The sequence below is a fragment of the Dunckerocampus dactyliophorus genome, chromosome 13 (genome assembly GCF_027744805.1).
Source record: "Dunckerocampus dactyliophorus isolate RoL2022-P2 chromosome 13, RoL_Ddac_1.1, whole genome shotgun sequence".
NCBI lineage: Eukaryota > Metazoa > Chordata > Actinopteri > Syngnathiformes > Syngnathidae > Dunckerocampus > Dunckerocampus dactyliophorus.
Genome location: NC_072831.1, coordinates 27,031,421 through 27,051,335, shown reverse-complemented (window position 1 = coordinate 27,051,335; position 19,915 = coordinate 27,031,421). Strand labels below are relative to the sequence as shown.

The 19,915-nt window shown below is 41.4% G+C and overlaps 2 protein-coding genes across 7 annotated transcripts; one reads left to right on the top strand and one right to left on the bottom strand.

Annotated features, from left to right (window-relative positions):
• The first annotated feature begins 69 nt into the window (after positions 1-69).
• otomp (otolith matrix protein) lies at positions 70-19,416 on the top strand. Of its 6 annotated transcripts, none has more exons than XM_054796011.1 (12): positions 70-234; positions 442-759; positions 827-884; positions 957-1,096; positions 1,953-2,146; positions 2,234-2,402; positions 2,489-2,632; positions 3,756-3,898; positions 4,021-4,186; positions 4,524-7,069; positions 7,145-9,554; positions 10,487-10,587. In XM_054796011.1, the coding sequence occupies exons 2-10, from the start codon at positions 444-446 to the stop codon at positions 4,784-4,786; spliced, it is 1,593 nt and encodes a 530-aa protein (XP_054651986.1). In that variant the 5' UTR covers positions 70-234; positions 442-443; the 3' UTR covers positions 4,787-7,069; positions 7,145-9,554; positions 10,487-10,587. The 6 variants fall into 6 exon arrangements, with proteins under 6 accessions (XP_054651986.1, XP_054651988.1, XP_054651987.1 ...); XM_054796013.1 differs by lacking the exons at positions 70-234; positions 442-759; positions 827-884; ... (4 more) ...; positions 3,756-3,898; positions 4,021-4,186 and adding exons at positions 10,755-10,891; positions 11,396-11,498; positions 11,599-11,784; ... (4 more) ...; positions 17,252-17,293; positions 19,151-19,416 and having other exon boundaries at positions 4,794-7,069; positions 7,145-7,334; positions 10,564-10,682; XM_054796012.1 differs by lacking the exons at positions 70-234; positions 442-759; positions 827-884; ... (4 more) ...; positions 3,756-3,898; positions 4,021-4,186 and adding exons at positions 10,755-10,891; positions 11,396-11,498; positions 11,599-11,784; ... (4 more) ...; positions 17,252-17,293; positions 19,151-19,416 and having other exon boundaries at positions 4,794-7,069; positions 10,564-10,682.
• acvr1l (activin A receptor, type 1 like) lies at positions 5,341-9,144 on the bottom strand. Its single transcript, XM_054796018.1, has 10 exons — positions 8,970-9,144; positions 8,499-8,596; positions 8,134-8,385; positions 7,848-8,059; positions 7,678-7,777; positions 7,123-7,269; positions 6,780-7,055; positions 6,296-6,493; positions 6,094-6,224; positions 5,341-6,014 (listed from the first exon to the last, which is right to left on the bottom strand). Exons 2-10 carry the CDS (start codon positions 8,572-8,574, stop codon positions 5,883-5,885), a joined length of 1,524 nt encoding a protein of 507 aa, XP_054651993.1. The 5' UTR covers positions 8,575-8,596; positions 8,970-9,144; the 3' UTR covers positions 5,341-5,882.
• Positions 19,417-19,915: the final 499 nt, after the last annotated feature.

Here is a 19,915-nt window from a genome sequence, read left to right as displayed (position 1 = left end):
CTGCCATTGGACCGACCTAAAACGATAACCCCGCCTCTTTCGGCTCAGCGTAAACGTTGATTGGTCCGTCGTCTCTGCTCTCACCCCCCGGAACTGTTCCTGTTGCTACTGTTAGCTGAACATTTCAATGACTAAACTATAAAAAAAAAAAAAAGGAAACGCTACTCTAATAGTGGCTACCGTCACGAAAATTTGAAGGTGCCCCACAACGCGGCAAATTAGAAAACTTTTGAGGTAAGTTTGATAGCTAATTTCTTCTGAAACCTGTGCTGAGGTAGCTAGCTAGTAGCTTTAGCTTGAAAGTTTTCAGAAGCCATTTGTTAATTTTATACATCACTGCGAACTAATGCTATATTTTTAATGAATTGTGTGTGGAGATATAGAGAGAAGAAGTGGCCGTATTTGCTAAGACGTTGCTAACTACTTACTACAATCTTACAGTCATGGCTGGGATGTTGCAGAGGACATTGAAGCTGAGGAGCGCTCTAAAACCCTTGAGCAAACACATCATCCGCTCATCCACATCCTATGGCCCATTGTTGTCCACGAGCCTGTGTCAAAGTGTAGCTTGCTGTCGGAGGTTCCACGGCGGGGCAGATGTGGCCAACACGTCATTTGATGCAGCACCAGAGAGGCTACCCTTCTCCACAGTGACGCCAGAGGATATGGACTTTTTCAGGAGGATTCTACCTGGCAGAACCATCACCGACCCGGACCTGTTGGAATCGTGCAATGTAGACTGGCTCAAGTCTGTGAAAGGTGACGGGACAAGCCAAAAGTAGAAGTAAAAGAAGATAATTCAATGACGTTTGTGTCTCTTCTGCAGGTTCCAGTGAAGTGCTGCTGAGGCCTCAGTCAACACAGGAAGTCTCTCAAATTCTCAGGTAGGGACCACAAATAGTGTCAACGACATACACTTTATCACATGCCAACAGTTGTCTCCTTCCCAAATGTAGCTACTGTAACCGTCGTAACCTGGCGGTCAACACGCAAGGAGGCAACACCGGGCTGGTGGGCGGCAGCGTTCCCGTTTACGATGAGATCATTCTGTCCACCGCCTTCATGAACAACATCCTGAGCTTTGACTGTGTTTCTGGTGAGTGTCCACACTAACTAGTAGCCTCCGCTTTAATAGATGTTGTGCCTCAATTGTTTGCTAAAATAATGCCTAATTAAATCAATCCAGAAAATAAATAGTGATATCACTGATAGCACCATGTGTCACAGAAGACAACACATTACTTGCTGGCCAGACATGGTATCTGTAAAGCTGATGTTGCGTATATTTTATTTATTGCAGTATATCATTTTATTTTTTTCAGAAAAATCACAATTTGTTATGTGATTTTAGTATTGTAATAAAATGCATTTGTGCAATTAAAGGCCTGATAGATGCCAGCCACTCGCTGCAGGTGAGTAAACTACTGCCACTTCAAAAATTATATTTGGACCTGTTTTTTTACACGTGGATAATTTTCTTTTGAGGAACCCAAAACTGAACTGCCACAAATATAATTTATTAATATAACATTCTGGTTATTTTACTCAAAAATAACCTTTTTTTGTTCATTTCAACAAAATTACACATGTTATATGTACAGTATATGTATAATATTTTAATTGTTTCATTAATTACATTTAAATTAATAAAATTAAAAAAATTCGGTTTAATTAATTTAATTTATTAATTTGGTAGCAGGAAAAATATTGACACAATAATTTAACATTTTTATAATAACAAATTACTACAAATAAAGTCCTTTCTCTTTTCAATCCGTTACCTCTCATAGATGCCCGGTACTCTCTGCAGCTGAGTAAATTCATCTGAAGAAATGCAGTAAAATAGTGGTCTGTTGGCGTCAATTAAAACCGAGTCTTTGTAGGTTCTACAGGTGTACCTAATGTTGTGGTCAGTGATAGTTATCCAGGACATACTTTTCTGCACCTTTGAGGGGTCCTGACATGCCAGGCGGGTTGCGTTCTGGAGAACCTGTCTCTCTACCTGGAGCAGCGAGACCACATCATGCCTCTAGACCTGGGGGCCAAAGGCAGCTGCCATATCGGGGGCAACGTGGCGACCAATGCTGGTGGGCTGCGGCTGCTGCGGTACGGCTCCTTGCACGGGAATGTTCTAGGTTTGGAAGCGGTGAGGAAGTTAAGGAGCTTTTCTTCCTTCAGTTAGCAGATGTTTTGTGACACTGAGAGCTGTTGCTTTGTGGGTGTGATGGTCCAGGTGTTGGCAGACGGGCAGGTCCTGGACTGTTTGGCCACTCTGAGGAAGGACAATACAGGATACGACCTCAAACAGCTCTTCATCGGCTCTGAAGGAACACTAGGGGTCATCACGGCTGTCTCCATCCTTTGTCCTCACAAACCCAAATCTGTCAATGTGGTTTTTCTGGGTAGGGCTCTTCACATTTAGCATCATAGTTGTAAAAAAAAAATTATCCAGAATAAACAACTTGTGTGTTCTTCTGCACGTGATCAGGTTGTGAAACGTTTGAGGATCTCCTGAAGACCTTTCAGCTGTGCAGAAGCATGCTGGGTGAAATCCTGTCTGCATTTGAGTTCTTGGACAGTGAATGTATGAGGCTGCTCAATACACACCTCAAACTGGATAACCCTATCTCTGGTACACACACACACACAAACACGCACACGTAAAATAATTGCTATATAACTTTTATTTTATTTGGGTTATATATTCTAGTATATGTTTGATTAATTATTGTAATATATTGTTTTAATTTATCAGAAATTTGTGGGTAAAAATAGTAACATAGTGAAACTATATGTTTATATTATACAGGGTGGGCCATAAGTTTCCATACATAGGATACACATTAAAAAAAACAACATATATTTTACATTTTTGTATGTATGGAAACTTATGGCCTACCCTGGAGGGCAGGAGTCTCAAACTCGTGGCCCTTTGGCCATTTGCGGCCCGCCGAGTCACATTTTGCGGCCCTCGACTTGTCTTCAAAGATTACTGTAGTACGGCGTGCGACAAGCCAATGTTACTCGTAGGATGCACACATAAGCCTACACTGAACTAAGAGTGAGTGAGTCACTTAAAAAATGTAAAAAAATTCCATCCATTTTCTATACCTTGTCTTCATTAGGGTCACGGGTAAGCTGGAGCCTATCCCAGCTGAATGCAGCAAAATATAAACTATGAAATTATTTATTTATTTGATTCACCCTAATACTGTATCAAGATATTATCGTTATTGTGACCTATGTATTGCGTGTGGTATCGTGAGGTACCCCGACATTCCCAGCCCTACTCCCAATACTTGATGCGGCCCAGCCTCACTCAGACTCTACCTCCAGCGGCCCCCAGGTAAATTGTGTTTGAGACCCCTGCTGTAGGGTATGCTCACATTTACGGTAAAATTATCTTATAGCTATTTATTTATTTTAAAACGCTAATATGATCCAGAGTGCTGAATTTCGTTTTAGCAAACACTGTGCTGGAAGGAAAAATTTGTAGAAATAAAGGCCTATATATATGTATATGTATATGTGTATATATATATATATAATATATATATATGTATATATATGTATATATATATGTATATGTATATGTATATATATATATATATATGTGTATATATATATATATGTATATATATATGTATATGTATATGTATATATATATATATATATGTGTATATATATATATATGTATATATATATATATATATAAATAAATAAATAAAACAAAACCCCCCTGCCTTTGCTTGCAGATTGCCCTTTCTACGTCGTCATAGAAACGTCTGGATCTGATGCAAAGCACGATGAGGAGAAGCTCCACAATTTTTTGGAGGAGGCCATGACCTCATCGCTGGTCACTGATGGGACGGTGGCGACGGAGGAATCCAAAACAAAGGTTATGTGGCTTCAAATGGAGATGCGCATAATGTACTTGCCTAACCACCAGGGGGCGGCATACTACCAAGAAAGTAAAAGCAGATAATGTGATTTTCCTTTTGATAATTTTTTTTCTTGAAGGCTTTATGGTCGATGCGTGAACGCGTGACAGAGGCTCTGACTCATGAAGGCTTCACCTACAAGTATGACGTCTCGCTTCCCGTGGAGAAGATCTACCAGCTAGTGACTGACATGAGGGAGCACCTAGGGGCCCAGGCTAAGAGCGTTGTAGGATACGGGCACGTAGGTGAGACAAAAAGAGTAATTTCGTAAAGATAAACTAAATAACTAAATAATATGTGCAGCTGACTCCTGCTCTATGCGGGGGATACCATCTGAGACCTCCTGCCAAAAACGCGATTAACAGGTGCACCCATAAAAATGCCTATTTTTGACACTCTTAAGCAAATTGCAAAACATGCTGCAAATGCTGAATTGTGAATAGTCGGGGATGCATTGTGCTGCATTCCATCATCCAGCGAGTGAGAGCGCAATAAGTGTAACTCCATCTAGTGGGGAGGTGAGTGAACTACAATTTCATCAATCCTAAATGATGACTTCTATTGTCTTCTCTCCTTTTGTAGGAGATGGCAACCTCCACTTGAACATCACCTCTCCTGCCAGAGACCCCGCACTCCTGGCCGCCATCGACCCCTTCGTCTATGAGTGGACATCCGGCTGTCAGGGCAGCGTCAGCGCCGAGCACGGGCTCGGCTTGAAGAAGAGGAACTACATCTACTACAGTAAACCCAGCCGGGCGGTCGCCATGATGGCCGGCATCAAGGCCATGCTGGACCCCAAAGGCATCCTCAACCCATACAAGACTTTACCAGACCATATGCGATGAAAGTCACCAGCAGCGCTATACTCTGAGAAGGCCTTCAAGACTAATAAAGGTAATATGAAGATAAGAGTTTTATATCCCACTTTTTGTTGTTTTTGGGCAGATGCAAATGACACATGGCAAGCCATAACCTTTTTTTATGTTAATTTATGTAGGGTAGACCAGTGATTCCCAACCAGGGAGGGGTACGCATACCCCTAGTGGTACGGGGCAAGTTGCGGGGGTACATATTTTTTAGAACAGTGGCCAGTAATATTTACTTAACTGCAGAGAGTAGCAGATGTTTGAGGAAAACAGCAATACATTTATAGAGGAGGCCTTTATTTTATGGCTTTCAAAATTTCTCCTCCATCCAGCGCGACACTTTCAGCTTTACAGATGCCATGTCTGCTGTGCAGGCTGCATGTACTGAGGTAATTACAGCCATCTTGCGGTATTAATTCATTCAAATAGACCATTAATTGAGTCATGGCATCTATTAAGAGTGGAGGCCACCAGTTGAACAAATGCAATGACTGTCTATACTCCAAGTAATAATATATAAGTATAGTCAAATCTGTGACAGAAGTGCAGCAAATATTTTATTACATATAAAAAGATAAACAAAAGCGAGCATTTGTGAACAAATTCACCTGTAACCGCACACCTAGGCAACTTCAAGGCATAAATAAAATGTTTTCTACTGAAGATGGAGTGTTTTGTTTTTCCTTATTCAGGTGGTTTGTGCAGTGAGGCATGATGAGAGGCGAGAGGAGTATGCACAGGCCCCACTTGCTAGACAGTAAACCTCCATATCTTAAAAAGAATAAGTCACTAGTGTAAACAAATATTCCTTGACCTCTCCTCTCCCTTCACAGAAGACTTGGATTGTTACATCATCTGCAGATGTATTCCTATTTTTCAGCTTTAGAGCAATGACCATGACAAATGGACATGTTCACCTCCGTAGTGATGTGTTAAGATAAGTACACATAGCCAAGTCTGTTGGCTAACTCCTGATTGTCTCTAGCCAGAGCAGAACATTACAAAGTGTTGTCTTGTAAAGGCCCAGTCCGAAGAAGGTCAGTGGAAGGCAACCACGGAAGAAGGGATGCTCCTCTCACGAGTCCTTCACCTTGTCCAGGGAGCTGTGGATCTTATCCAGGGTCTTTTTGATGCGTAGCGCTGTCAGCCTGGCTGATGGGTTCTGGTACCAACACTCCTTCATCAGCTTCACCAAAGCAGAGAGTGTCTGAGAGGAGAAGAAGAGGACAAGTTAAGACTGTGCAGGAATACGCTGATGATACAGAGGGGATGAGCCAACGACATACTGGGTCAGAGAACCAGCGATTGGGGATAAAAGGCCTCTGCTGTTCCACACACACCACCTTCCTCATCTCCTCAAAACTTGGGTCATTTGGTACCAGATCATAGAATGGAGGCTTGTAGTCTTCTACGATACCTGCACAGACGAATTGAGGGAATTTATCAGGGCCTACAGATTCAGGAGGTCCTAAAAGCCTATAGACTTACCGTTGCTGTACGTACGCCTCGCTATCTCCCACAGCACCAGCCCGAAGGCCCAGATGTCCACTCTCTTGAAGGCGTCAAAGCAGTCTGTCTGTATGCTCTCGTCCAGGACCTCGGGTGCCATGTAGCGCTTGGTGCCCACTTTGGGGTTGTTGCCCACATCCAGCAGGTTGTCTGCCTGCGAGTGGGTCACCGCCAGCCCTGGAAAAACACACCAGCAGTGAATCACAGCCCAGTTTCTACCACACAGTGCAGTCTGGTAAGCATTGTTTGGTGTTTCCTTTGTGCAAAGTTGAAGAAGGCACTTTTATAACCATTACTGTACCAAATACACAACCCTAAAGGGTGGAGCTCGGCTGTTGATTGGTTGAGACTTGTTCAGTGCCATTAAAAAAAAAAAAAAAAAAAAAAAAAAATAGTGTCAGCACACCTCACGTGTGTTTTCCTACTGTTCCAAACTGCACTTGTTGTAAAAGTATTCTCTTACCAAGGTCGGCGATGCAGCAGCGCAGCTCCTTGGTCACCAGGATGTTCTTGCTCTTCAGGTCCCGGTGTGCGATGGCCGGCTTACCCTCTGTGCCAAAGATCTCTGTGTGCAGATGCACCAGGCCACTGGCGATGGACGCCCCCATGGCCAAGCCCTCCGACGGCTCCACAGCGACCCGCTGCAAGTAGTCGTACAGGGAGCCGTTTTCATGGTAGTGAGTGATGAGCCACAGCTGGGTGCTGGAGTTGCGCGAAGTCATGTCAGACGCCATGAAGCCTGCAAGGAGTCACGTGAGCGTCATCAATACCTGATGTGATGATCTGAAGAGGTTCAGTAGACTCACCCAAGATGTTCTCGTGTCTCAGGAGCACTGTGTTGTAGATCTCAGTCTCTCGGAACCAGGACTTTTCATCCCTCGAGGAGAAGATTTTGACGGCCACATTCTCGCCCTGCCACTGGCCTCGCCACACCTCACCGTACCTCCCCTTGCCTTGGAGGGACACACAGAAGAACCCGAAATGGAGATGCAAAAACGCCACAGGAAGGCCAACACAGGTATTGTAAGAAAAATACCATACGGGCCAAAAGTTTAAACATACCTTCCCATTTAATAACATGAGAATGCGTTCCAAACTTTTGAGTGGTACTGTATATAAGCATGTGGCAGTACAATTCCCAACTCTTAGATCATTTTAACCAATGAGGCTGAGAAACCAATGAGGCAACTAACGGGCTTCCAATTGGCTCCCATCGACGCAAACCGGCCCCTGCCGGCACTTTGAAATGAGCGACGGCTCTTAGAGCCAAATCGTTCACGACCAACACATCGCTAATAGTTAGTGTAAATGCAGCTGGACTCATTCATTTTGCTTTAGATTTACAATGCTGCCCAACTTACCTACACACTCCACCAGACTGATCTGCCGAGCAACAGTCCTCTGGACCAGGAATGGAAGACCTGAACCACTCCCCGATGTGCACGAGTGATCCAGCAAGTCCTAAAAGGAGCAGACAAACCCACTTTAGTCCTCTCAATGCAAGTTCAAAGAGATGTCCTGTTCCTCTTACCGCTAAAGTGCTGTCCCCCACATTGGAGGTGATGAGGCCCTCGACGGCCCCCTGCTCAGTGTCGAACTCCTGCAGCCTCTGCAGGCGGCCGTGGTGGAGCCTCCTGCAGGCCAGCGCCAATGCCACTGACATCAGAGCCAGAACCACAATGGGACCCACCACGAAGAGAACCAGCATCCCGACGCCGTACCCGACCGGCTCTTCCTGCGGGGCTACACATTGGATAATTCGCAGTGAAGAAAAAGTCCAACAAGTGATCTTGGATGAACTATTTCTGTCACTGCACCTGAAGGCAGCAGAGCCATCACAGAGCTCCTTGTCGTGTTGAGGTTGCACATGTCATGGGAGCAGCATGAAATGGCCTGGTGGGAGGAAGGCTGTGTGGAGCAGTGTAAGCGCGTTTTCTTGGGGCCCTCCAGGCAGCCCCGCTCAAATACCACGCCGTTGGAGCCCACCCGCACTGAGGAGAAGCAGCGCGTACCCTGGCACTGGTCCTGGAGGCATTTCGTACTGTCGCACAGGCACACGAGCTGCCCATCTGTGGAGGGAGACCACAAGATGTTCACTGTACACACTTGATGCTTTGCTATGTTTGTGTCATGGACACAACAAAAAGACGTTAAACATGGGAGAGGACAACTGGTACAGTACCTGAGCCCTCAGCTGATGTTTGGAAGGCCCACTTGAAAAGCAGCAGCAGCAGGACGTGGAGACTCCTCCAAGCCATGTCTCAGTGCACTGGTGGAAAACTGTAAGAGTAGCAGATAATTACATTTACGCACACCCCGCCCCCGATGTTTGCTAACATTTCCAAATTGCATTGTCAAACATTACCACACACCCTCTACTGTGATATGCAGTTATCTTACCAATTAACTTAGCGCCAACATGCATGCATATTTAAAGCACCCCCCCAGGTCAGAGGTTATTTGTTTTGTGTAGCCGAGGGGGGTGCATTAACAAGAAGGTTTATTGGCCGAATACCGCCGTCTCGGAGGCGCCAGTCAAGAGCAGAAAGATGCTGCTGTTAGCCTAGCCTGGCATGCTAAACTAGCTACAGTACCAAACAAAGCTCAGCCACAAGACTAGCAAAAGTAAGCGACCCGAAAACTTTAAACTTACCCGGCACACACGGGTGACGCCTTCTACCTCATCCCGTTATGTGTACGTCTCCTTGGATTCGGTTAAATGTGTGCTTTTTTTTTTTACTGGAAATTAGCGATGGCAGCCACCAAAGAGGGGCCCAGCCCAGCCCACCAACTCGCTTGTTTTTGTTCCAGACTAACGTGACGTCACCAAAACGTTAGCATCGCGGTGCACTGTGGGATCGGCGTTGCCAGATGGGTGTGTTAGAATCCTTATACATCTTTAAGATCTACCATGAATTTAAATCTACATCAGCTCGGACGTTTTCGTAACTGAACCAAAACAATGCTTGAATGGAAGGAAAATTATATATATATATATTTCAATGAAGAAAAAAATACAAATAAAATTAAATCGCCTATGTCCCCGGTTTCCAAAGTGGGGTAGGTGTATCCAGAGGGGTTCACCAGTTGTGATGGGGGTACGTGAATAAAAACGACAATTGGCGCGGAACACTCACAATTCCGAGTGTGCCTGAACGCCTCACTGCAAGAAGAACAGCGCAGAAAGGAGCCACAGAATGAAGTTGGTCATTGCTGTGTGCATTATATGAACAAATAAGTAAGTTTGATGATGATTTTGTGCATTAAGAGTGTTTAATCTTGAAGATTTCATTTATATTGCTGTCCCCTGAAAACGATTGGTTGTATGTATTTTTGTACTTTGGATACTGCTTTATGTGCAGACTTAAACCACAGCTACAAAAAATTCAACCCATTCAAACAGAAGGAAGTCAACATCAGACTGGAATAAAAGACGTGTAGGATGATTACTTATGTATTTATCAGTGTTCATGTGAAATATTATCAAAACGTAACCATACAAAATACACATTTTCACCCGGAATTACTATAAAATGATTTAATCAATTAATTGTGTTCAATATATCGAGTTAATTAAGAAAAAAAGGCTTATGTTTTTTTAAGTGTGGGGGTACATGGCTTCAGGTGAAACAACTGAAGTGGTACACAACAGTAAAAAGTTTGGGACCCACCGGCCTATGCCATATCTCAGATACATCTCAGATGTTGGCTGTATATTACATATTTAAATGTTATTTTTGACTCTCAGTCCGCGACCCACCAGCTGACAACCACTGTATTAGAACGAAGTTGAGGAAATGCGATACTTCTCCATAGTACTCGACTTGTGCCAAATGTATGCAGCGCACAGGGAGAATTGTATGGAGCCGCTCTGTGATGTGTGACCGTGGGACAAAAGGCAGCGCTGTTAAGTTAGCTAGGCTTCAGCCTCCAGTGGGTCGCAGCGAGTCTGGCCCGGTATCGGTTCAGTTCACAGAGGCACATTGTCTGCTGCACCTTTTAATTAAAAACTCCCAAGTTGACTCTTATTGCCAGGTGACCTGCAGTGCTCCCACTCTATGTATATAGATAATACAGCATTGGGTAATGCTATCCTGCTATACTATCTGCAGACTAAGGAAGGATTATTCTGAGGACTTCTTTCGCTAACCAACACTCTCCTCCTCTCAGATTCCTGCTTCACTGACTTTTTTTGTTTTGGTTCCGTGCAATGAAATCCACCTGCTCCTCATTCCCTGTTGCATTAGAAGGACTATCCCAAGTCTCCCAACCAGAGTGGACATGGAGCTTTTAGGGAGAACTTCAGCTTTCCTGCTCTTCTCGCATCTTCTCTCCGTCCACTGCGTCTCCCATCAAAAAGCAACAGGTAGGAACAATATTAGCACAGCATTATCAGTAGAAACAGTAACGCTCTTGCCTTTCATTGGCTGCTGTTCAGTGTCATGGTGTGTGATATCGGATGCGGAGGAACAGAAGTGCATGGATCTGGCCGGGAACGCCACAGCTCGGAATGTCAGAGGGAACTTGCAATGCGTTCGAGGGCTGAACACCAGAGACTGCATGGAGAAAATTAAAGTATGTATAAAAAAAAAAAAGTAAGAAAAGCTTATGTGTGATTAAGGTGTTCATGAAATCTGTTTATATTTCAAAATAAAAATGTATGCTCATAGTAATTATAATAAGAATTAATTACTATTTAATACAAATGTAACATTTTTAAAATGTCAAATGTCAATTTCACTTTTTATTTATTCATTTTAATTTATTTGTTTTGGTTTAGTATTTGTGTTTTAATGTATCTATTGGAATTAGTGTGTTTAACTACTCATTTAAATGATTTAACACTGATAGTGATACTTAACCTTGTTGGTTGTATGCTAATAGCCACATTCTAAATTATCATCATTTATTTGGTTGAATGAATTTTATACTTCCCAATAGAGAAAAGATCAAAATCTGTTTCATTTTCTGCTTTTGTCCTTTTATTAAAAGTTTTAAACACTTTTAGTTAAGTGTTATTAAGTGTTATTTTTTTAATTTTTTTGTGTTGTTTTTAACCTTTTTTTTTTTACTTCCCAGAATGGGAGCGCAGATGCAGCCTCCATGTTTGCAGATGACGTCTACGCTGCAGGTCTGTGTCACGGCCTGGAGGTATCAGCAGGGGAGTCCCTCAATGGAGTGGGTGAGTCTACAGGTCATAGGTCAGGCATCAAGCATTGGCAAATTAGGGGTGGGGATTAGATTAAAAACAAACAAACATAAAAAATGCATTCTTTCTGCAGATGGCATCAGCTACTACGTGGTGGCGCTGGCCCGGCGCTCATCATCCGATTTGTCCCTGCTGGAGATGCATGAACGCAGCTCCTGCCACCCCGGCATGCGCACCACCGTGGGCTGGACCGTTCCCATCGGCTACCTGGTCAACACCTCGCAGATCAGCGTTGGGGAGCAGTGCAACTTCCCTCGCTGTACTTCGCCGTCCCTGACCAATGTTATCCTGACAGATTATCCTGTCATGAGTTTTTTCTTTTCTTCGTCTTTCCTTCCCAGTGGTGGGCAACTTCTTTGGTTACAGCTGCGTACCTGGCATCAAGGACCCCCAGCACGACCCCAGGGGCAACAACCCCAAGAACCTGTGCGAGGCCTGCATAGGCGACGAGAATGACAGACACATCTGCGCCAGCAACCCCCGAGAGCGACACTACGGCGAGGCGGGGGCCCTGAGGTACATTATTCTTGTTAGTTATCCGTCTCCGGAACTCTTATCTGTCTCCGATCAGACACAATACCCAGCAGCCCAAAATTTAGAGACACTTTCCCATGTTATTGAATGGGAAGGCATTTCAAATCTTTTGATTCGGGTAAATCGAAAAAAGTTTGGGGACACCTTCTGATTCAATGCATGGGGCAGTGTCCCTAAACTTTTGACTGGTACTGTGGATAGTAACTCAAAAGTGTTACTATTTCAAAAGTGTGAGCTTTTGAAATACAGTCAAAAGTAGTACGTTTTAAAGTACGTGCATTTGAAATACAGGCAAAAGTTTAAAGACACTTTCCCATATTATTGAATAGGAAGGTGTCTCTAAACCTTTGACTGGTGCTTTACATAGTAAAGTGTGAGCATTTGAAATTTCTGACTGTCCCATGCAAGTGAATCAGATCCTTGCGCTTTAAAAGTTACTATACAGAGGTGCAGTCAAAAGTTTAGAGACTCTTTTCCATGCTACTAAATGAGATGGCGTCTCTGAACTTTTGACTCAGTTTCAAATTTTCACACTCTGAAGTCTATACTGGTGGTGTCCAAAGTGCGGCCCGGGGGCTATTTGCAGTCTGCGGCTGTTTTTTTTTTATTGGCCCTCGGCACCTGTTAAAAATACAATTAAACAAGTCAACTAAAAAAAACAGAAAAATGGAGAAAAGCAGTAATTTTACAAGAAAAAGACAAAATATTAGAAAGAGTAAAGTCATAATAAAATGTAAAAATTTAAGGAAAAAAGAAACAAAACAACAAAGAAAAAAATTGCAATTTTTGGAAAATTAAGTTGGCAGAAATTTATAATATTACAATAAAATCAAAATATGAGAATAAAAAAAATGAGATGAGAGTTGAAATATTTATTAAAAAAAACTGCAAAAATGGGGAAATCAACAGTAATTTTAGAAGAATAAAGGCAAAATGGAGAGTAAAGTCATAATATTAACAGGAAAAAAGAGCATAAAATTGAAAAATTAAAGGAAAAAAGTCCTAATATGAGAAAAGAACAAAACAAAACCAAAAATATTTGGAAAATCAAGTTGAGAAAAAGTCATAATATTACGATAGTCCAAATATGAGAAAGTCATAACATTACCAGAAAAAAATTAAAAGTTGAAATATCTGTAAAAATAATATAAACAGCAAAAATGTACAACAATAAGGACAAAATAGTAAGAGAGCAATATCGTAATACTAATGAATACTAATATTACTTAAGATGAAATACTAACATTAAGGGGCATGGGGAGGTGTCTGGAAACGTTTGTATGCTAGCATGTACTGTCCATAGCACAAGGGTGTCCAAACCTCAATTAAACTACATTACCATTTTTTGCTGTATGCCTGCGAAGCCTCTCATTCATTGAGGTCTTTGTATTCTCAGGGCATCACAACTGGACTGTTCAGGTTGTCTTAGAAGACGTTTCGCCTCTCATCCGAGCAGGCTTCATCAGTTCATGCTCAAAGGCTCGGTGGGACACACACCAGTCAGACTAGGTAGAACAGCTCTAGTCTGAGAGCTCGGTGCAAGAGCCAATCTGTTTTTCCTCTAAAGGAGGAGACGGGACCAGACAGGAAGGGTTAGCTCTTTAGTGGTGTCAAATGACCATCGATAGGATACAATGGAGTGGGGGTCTGCCCCCCGGGCTACATGACTGAATCTTTTTGGAAGGGATGAAAGCACAGCATTGTATGTGGGAGAAAGGTGGTGTCACAGACCTCCCCCCGTTCAGAGATGGCTGTTTTCCCTTACTATTGGATGAGAAAGTGTGTCCTAAATTTGGCTGGTTCTCTAACTGAGTTTGGCTTCTTTCTTACTGACCCGTGCTCATTATTTAGAGCCAGAAGGTTAGAGTACTTCTTCCAAAGAAGCTTATTTGGTTTCACAGTACAGATGACCTTATTTAGCTCCAAGTTTGAGTCTATTTCGACATACTTGTTTGTGTGTTTCTTTCAGGTGTGTGGCTGAGAACCTCGGCGACGTGGCTTTTGTCAAGCACACGACTGTCTTTGACAACCTGGACGGTGTGTATTATGTAAAAATGAATTCCGAACACGTTGCGCTCTGGCATTGACGTACTTTGACGCGATGCCGAGATGTCTTTGGGTGTTTGTCCACCTGCGGTTGCCCGGCAACAGGCGATGGATGTCCAAATGTCAGCGTGCCAATTAAAGAAGCAGAAGGTTGCACTGATGCGACATTTAGAAAAAGAAACCTATTTGGAGGTTTTCAGCGTGAGACTGCAAAGTGACGTCTCCGTGGCCTCACCTGTCCAGGCAGGAACCAGGAATCGTGGGCCCTGGATCTGGAAGTGGAGGACCTGAAGCTGCTGTGTCCCGATGGCACGGAAGCTGATCTAGAGGAGTACGAACGCTGCCACCTGGCCGCCGTTCCCGCCAACGCCGTGGTGGTGCGCATGGAGGACAAATGTCGCGTCTGGAAATATTTGGAACGCCTTCAGGTGAGTGCGCTGACCTTCTCTCCGTCATCCGTTCATTCATTGTCCATCATGGCTTCTTCCTTCCTCCGCTAGAACATCTTTGGCAACGCCACCGAGGGCTTCAGCCTGTTCAGCTCTGCAGGATATCCCGACTCTGACGTGCTGTTCACAGACTCCACCCACCACCTGCTGAGGGTCCTGGGGGGCTTCCCCTCCTGGCTGGGCCACTCTTACACCAGCACACTGCAGGCCTTTGAGTGTCAAGGTGAGACTAGACCAGCCATGTCCATTGAAAGATAAGGTTTAGCTCCAGTCCAGTAGGGGGCATTACAGTCCATATTGCAGTGGTGCAGCTGTGCACTGCATCACACCAACAAACTGTTGCTCTGTAATGTATGGAAGCCCGTTTCTGCCAATGAAAGAAGAAGAATAACCCACTGGTAAATCAGAATTATGAGATTCAAAAAATCTAAATGATCAGTTAAAAAGTCCAAATTATGAACTAAAGTCATAATTACAAGATAAAAAGTCCAAATTATGAAATACATACACTCACGTGTCGAGTGCCATGTGACCAAGGCTCCAGTGAGCACATGCGCTGTTTGGAGTTTGACTTTTTATCTCATAATTCAGTCTTTTTACCTCAAAATTATGACTTTTTATCTCATAATTATGACTTTATCTTTTTATGTTATGATTATGACCTTTTAATGTCATAATTATTACTTTTTGTCTCGTAATTATGATTTTTTTCTCACAATTATGACTTTTCGTCTTGTAATTTCGATTTTTAATCTCAAAATGATGACTTTTATCTCACAATTATGAGTTTTCATCTCATAATTTCAATTTTTTATGTCATGATAATGACTTTCTTATCCTGTAATTATTACTGTTTGTCTCCTAATTATGACTTTTTTCTCACAATTATGACTTTTTATCTCCGAATTTTGATTTTTAATCTCAAAATGATGACTTTCTTATCTCACAATTATGATTTCTTTAAAATCTCATAATTCCAACTTTTTATGCCCTCATTGTGACTTTTACCCCACAAAGTTGACTTTTTATCTCATAATTAGAAATACTTTTTTCTGTCAGTGGTGGAAACGGGCTTCCGCAGTAACGTAGCGAAGTCCGTACAGCGTTCCCTCGCTCTTTCGCCGTTCACCTTTCGCGAATTTCTTTAGTGCTTCTTTTTTTGATTACAGCATATGAACGCTGTTACAGGCCCAGCCTGGCCCTTTAAGAAGAATTGCATTGTGGGAAGTTGAGCGTCTCTCTCTTCCCTCTCTCGTCTGTTTTCTGCGTCCTGATTGGCTGCCGACCATTGCTGTGTTTCGTGTGTCATTGCTAGCTCGCCTGCTTGCTGGCTTGTAAATGAATTTTCAGCTGAAAGGAGGAAGACTGCAACAGGAGTGGAACACGCGTGAGTGACTTCATCATTTCTTGTGTCCGACCTGCAGGTTGGTCGTTAAAATTCAAACCAAGGTTTGAACTTTTTTGAGAGGGTTTAAACATCAGAGAAATGTGAGAAAATGTTATTGCCTGTGTGAGAAGAGTGTATAAAGTGTGTGGTGAGGGGTTTTACAGCCTTAAAATATAAATTATAATTGTAAAAAATAATGAAGTAGGCTACTTCGCGCATTTTGCTTATTTTGGGAACGCATCCCCCGCGATAAACGAGGGAACACTGTATTGCAAAAACATCAGAAACGGCTCTCAACAACCAACGATTGCTACAAATTGTGATATTTCTCCGCCAACAGGCTTCTGCTGATGAAACCGGGAGGCAGACATCTCACATCCACTCCCACTTGCTACTCCCTCTGATCGCCCGACACTTTTTCTTTCCTAATGTCCTTGTTGTGGTCTCCATTTAGAACTTCCAAAGTGCCGCCTGTCAGGGTGGAGCTCTCTTAAGAGGGGCTAATCTGCTCAAACGGCTATAAAATGTCCCTGAAACGCAGTGTGTGGATTTAGGAAGGGCAACGCAAGAAAGGACGGGAAGTAAGAGTATAGGAAAAAAAGGATACAATAGAAGTGCATTGAAGTTTTTACAAATAAAAAGTGTGTTTCATAAGGATTTTCTACACCATCTGCACTTGCTGTTGTTTTGTGTTCCTTTTGGATTATCGTTTCATGTTCCCGCCCCCAGGGTACATCTCTGGCACTGAACCAGTGGGTGCTATTCATTGCAACACTTACATATGTACACATGATTATAGGATTGTGTGTGTGTGTGTGTGTGGGAGACCTGTCCTAATTGGCAGTGTGATGTTTTTAAAAGAATCCAGTTATGTTTTGACAAATCTCTATCCTAAAATGTTGGAAATGCAGCTATTAGAGGAACGAACCAGAGGATGAAAGATTCTTGATTCAAATTTTAAAAAAAGAAGAAAAAATGACAAGAAAAAAATGTGTCCTATTACAAATAATTATTCTCAAATACTAAAAATATTAAATAAACCATTTTATTGCTGACAAAATCCTGTTTTTTTTTTTTTCTTGTTTATTCACAGTGGCAGCGTTTCTTTGTTTTCATTGTGGCCCTCATATTACTGCTCAATAAAAACTTTTTTTTTTTTACAAATATAAATTTGTTATTATGCTTTTATTCTTGCAAAATTAAATTTTTTTTTCTCATAAAATTATCAATTTTTATTTGAAAATTGACTGTTTTTACATCACAGGATTACATTTTACATTACATTCTCTTGTTTTTTGTTTCCTTTTCAGTGTGGTTGAGAAACGCCTTCACAAAAAAGCAGTAGCTCTAAGGTATTTCTATTTATATATACAGTATTTTATATTTCTTCTTGTCAAATTCAAAACTATTTTCTCGTAAAAATGAAAAAGAATGTTTTAAACGGTTTTTAATGTAAATACAGTTTTATCACAGAATTCCAACTTTTTTCCTCCTGTGTTTTTTTTTTCTTTTAAACCCCTTCACAATAGCAACTTCATTTTTTTCCACAATAATATCATAATAATATAATATGATACTTTTATTCTTGTAACATATACTTTTATTCTTGTAACATATAAAGTATATTCTTGTCAAAATTGTCAAAGAATTACGAATTCACTCTCGGATGTTTTTTCAATAGCAACTCTATTTTCCCCCAAAAGTTGTAATATTCCAATTTTGGCCCTCATAATATTACATATTTATTCTTGTAAAATAAAAATAAAAATAAAAAAATCTTGTCCATTTATTGTACTTAATTCTCATCACTCCTTCACTTTAACAACTAGATTTTTTTCATAAGAATGAAGTTGTACTTTTTAAAATTTGGATTGCTACGCGTATGTTCCCATTTTTTTCTCACGTAAAAATGTTTTATATTTTGTACGTTTTTTTTTGCAAGAATAAAGTAGTAATATTGATTTAATTTACCTATATTTTTGTACGTACGACAGCAAAAAAACCAAATGTTTTGAGGTCATCATATTAGGATTACGAATTTATTCCTGTGAAATATTTTTTTTCCTCATAGAAACATGATTTTTGTAATAGTTCACCATAATTCAAGGACTTTATCTGCATTTTATCAATGGCTTGACAATTCCGAAGTACATTTTTGGTTAAACACCGTGGACAAGTCCTGGTTTCGAGATAAATAGTTTGTATTTCGGTTTATTTTACGTGTGTGTCCACACCATTTCTTTGCTTTTTCATATTTGATGTGTTGGTCTCCCGCTTGTGGTGGCTGTAAAAACGTCATTTTATTCCAATTTGTAAAGATGATGCTCTTTTTCTAATCAGTGACAGCACTGGCATCAATGAAAATGGACAAAATAATGTCTTCTTCTGCTTCAGCTACCATAAAAATGCTGAAGATTATTTCCGATCTAATCGGTTAACTGTGCCGGTCTGGACTAAGGAACTTTAATTAAAGTGTGTCGCTTTACAGCCTCACCAATTTATGTGCTGTGAGACGTGCAAAAGCCCGTTCAAGGACGTCAGCCGCGGCTTTTCTCGACGTCGGCAGCGAGGAACTGATTAAACCCGACGAGGTCCTCGGCAGCTAAAAGAAATGTGTCAGAAACGTTGACGTGAGTCAGGCCGGGCCCGAGGCCAGCTTCCCTGATTCTGATGGAAGGCAAAGACGTAGGACGCTGACTCATTTCACGTCCTGATGCTGCGTGTTTGTCCGACTGTCCTTCATGACCAAGAGCTGCTTCTTTTTAAACCAATTAAACAAATGATGAGAAATATCCTTCTAAATATCCTGACTACTGTGTGTCGTATCACAAATATTCATTTCTTATTTCCTGGCTTCGACAACATGAGGGCGATTTTCTCTCAAGGAATCCCACTTCTGACACCAAATTGTTTTGGAAAAACTAATCATTTATGTACAATAATGTTTAATAAAAATGACTTTAAAAAAAAAAACTTCACTAAAAATAAGTGTTCTAATATACATTTATTAATGTAAAAAAAATCTTGTAAAATGATCAGTTTTTATCATAGAATTAAGACTTACTTCCCGTAGAAATGTTATTTTTTCATGTCATTATGGCTTAAAAATATTTTTTTCGTAGTTACCTAATAGTCTATTTTATCAAAGAGTCTATTTTTAATCCAGTATTCCAAGTTCCATCCATCCATCTTCCTTCCGCTTATCCAAGGTCGGGGGTCGCGGGGGCGGCAGCCTAAACAGGGAAGCCCAGACTTCCTTCTCCCTGGCTTCTTTGTCAAGCTCCTCCCGGCGGATCCCGAGGCGTTCCCAGGCCAGTTGAGAGACATGGTCTCTCCAACGTGTGCTGGGTCTTCCCCAATACAATGAATGGACACATGTGGAATGATGTACTGAACGAAAAGGTGTGAAATAACTCCAAATATGTCTTTATATTTTAGACATACAGTGTATTTTATGTCTTATCTTTTTTTCTTGATAGCGCTGCAACTGTGGTGTTCTCTCACTGAGCTTCATATTATGTATCTTTATTTTGTCCTTTTCTCTGTGGCTTAAAAGTCCTTTATTTAAAAAAAAAAATCATAGTTTTTTCCCTCCGAATGTTATGTATTTATTAGTGTCAAATAAGCTGTTTTTAGTCATAGCACTGCAGTGTAATTCCCATACAAGTGCTGCTGTTTTCTTGTCATTTTGGATGAAATATACTTTCCCTTATGGATTTTCTTTTTACAAGAATAAAGTGATAACACAACGTTGGTTCCCTTGGCATACACATTTATTGTCATCAAATATGCTTTCAAGATATATTTATTGCCATAAAATTACCACTTTTTATTGTCAAATGACGACTATTCCTGTAAAAAGTTGTTTTCTTATCGTTGTGGCTTAAAAAGCCGTCACTTCATTTGATATGCGAATACAGACAAAATGTCATTTTCCCCCCCTCATAATATTACATAATTATTCCTGTAAAATG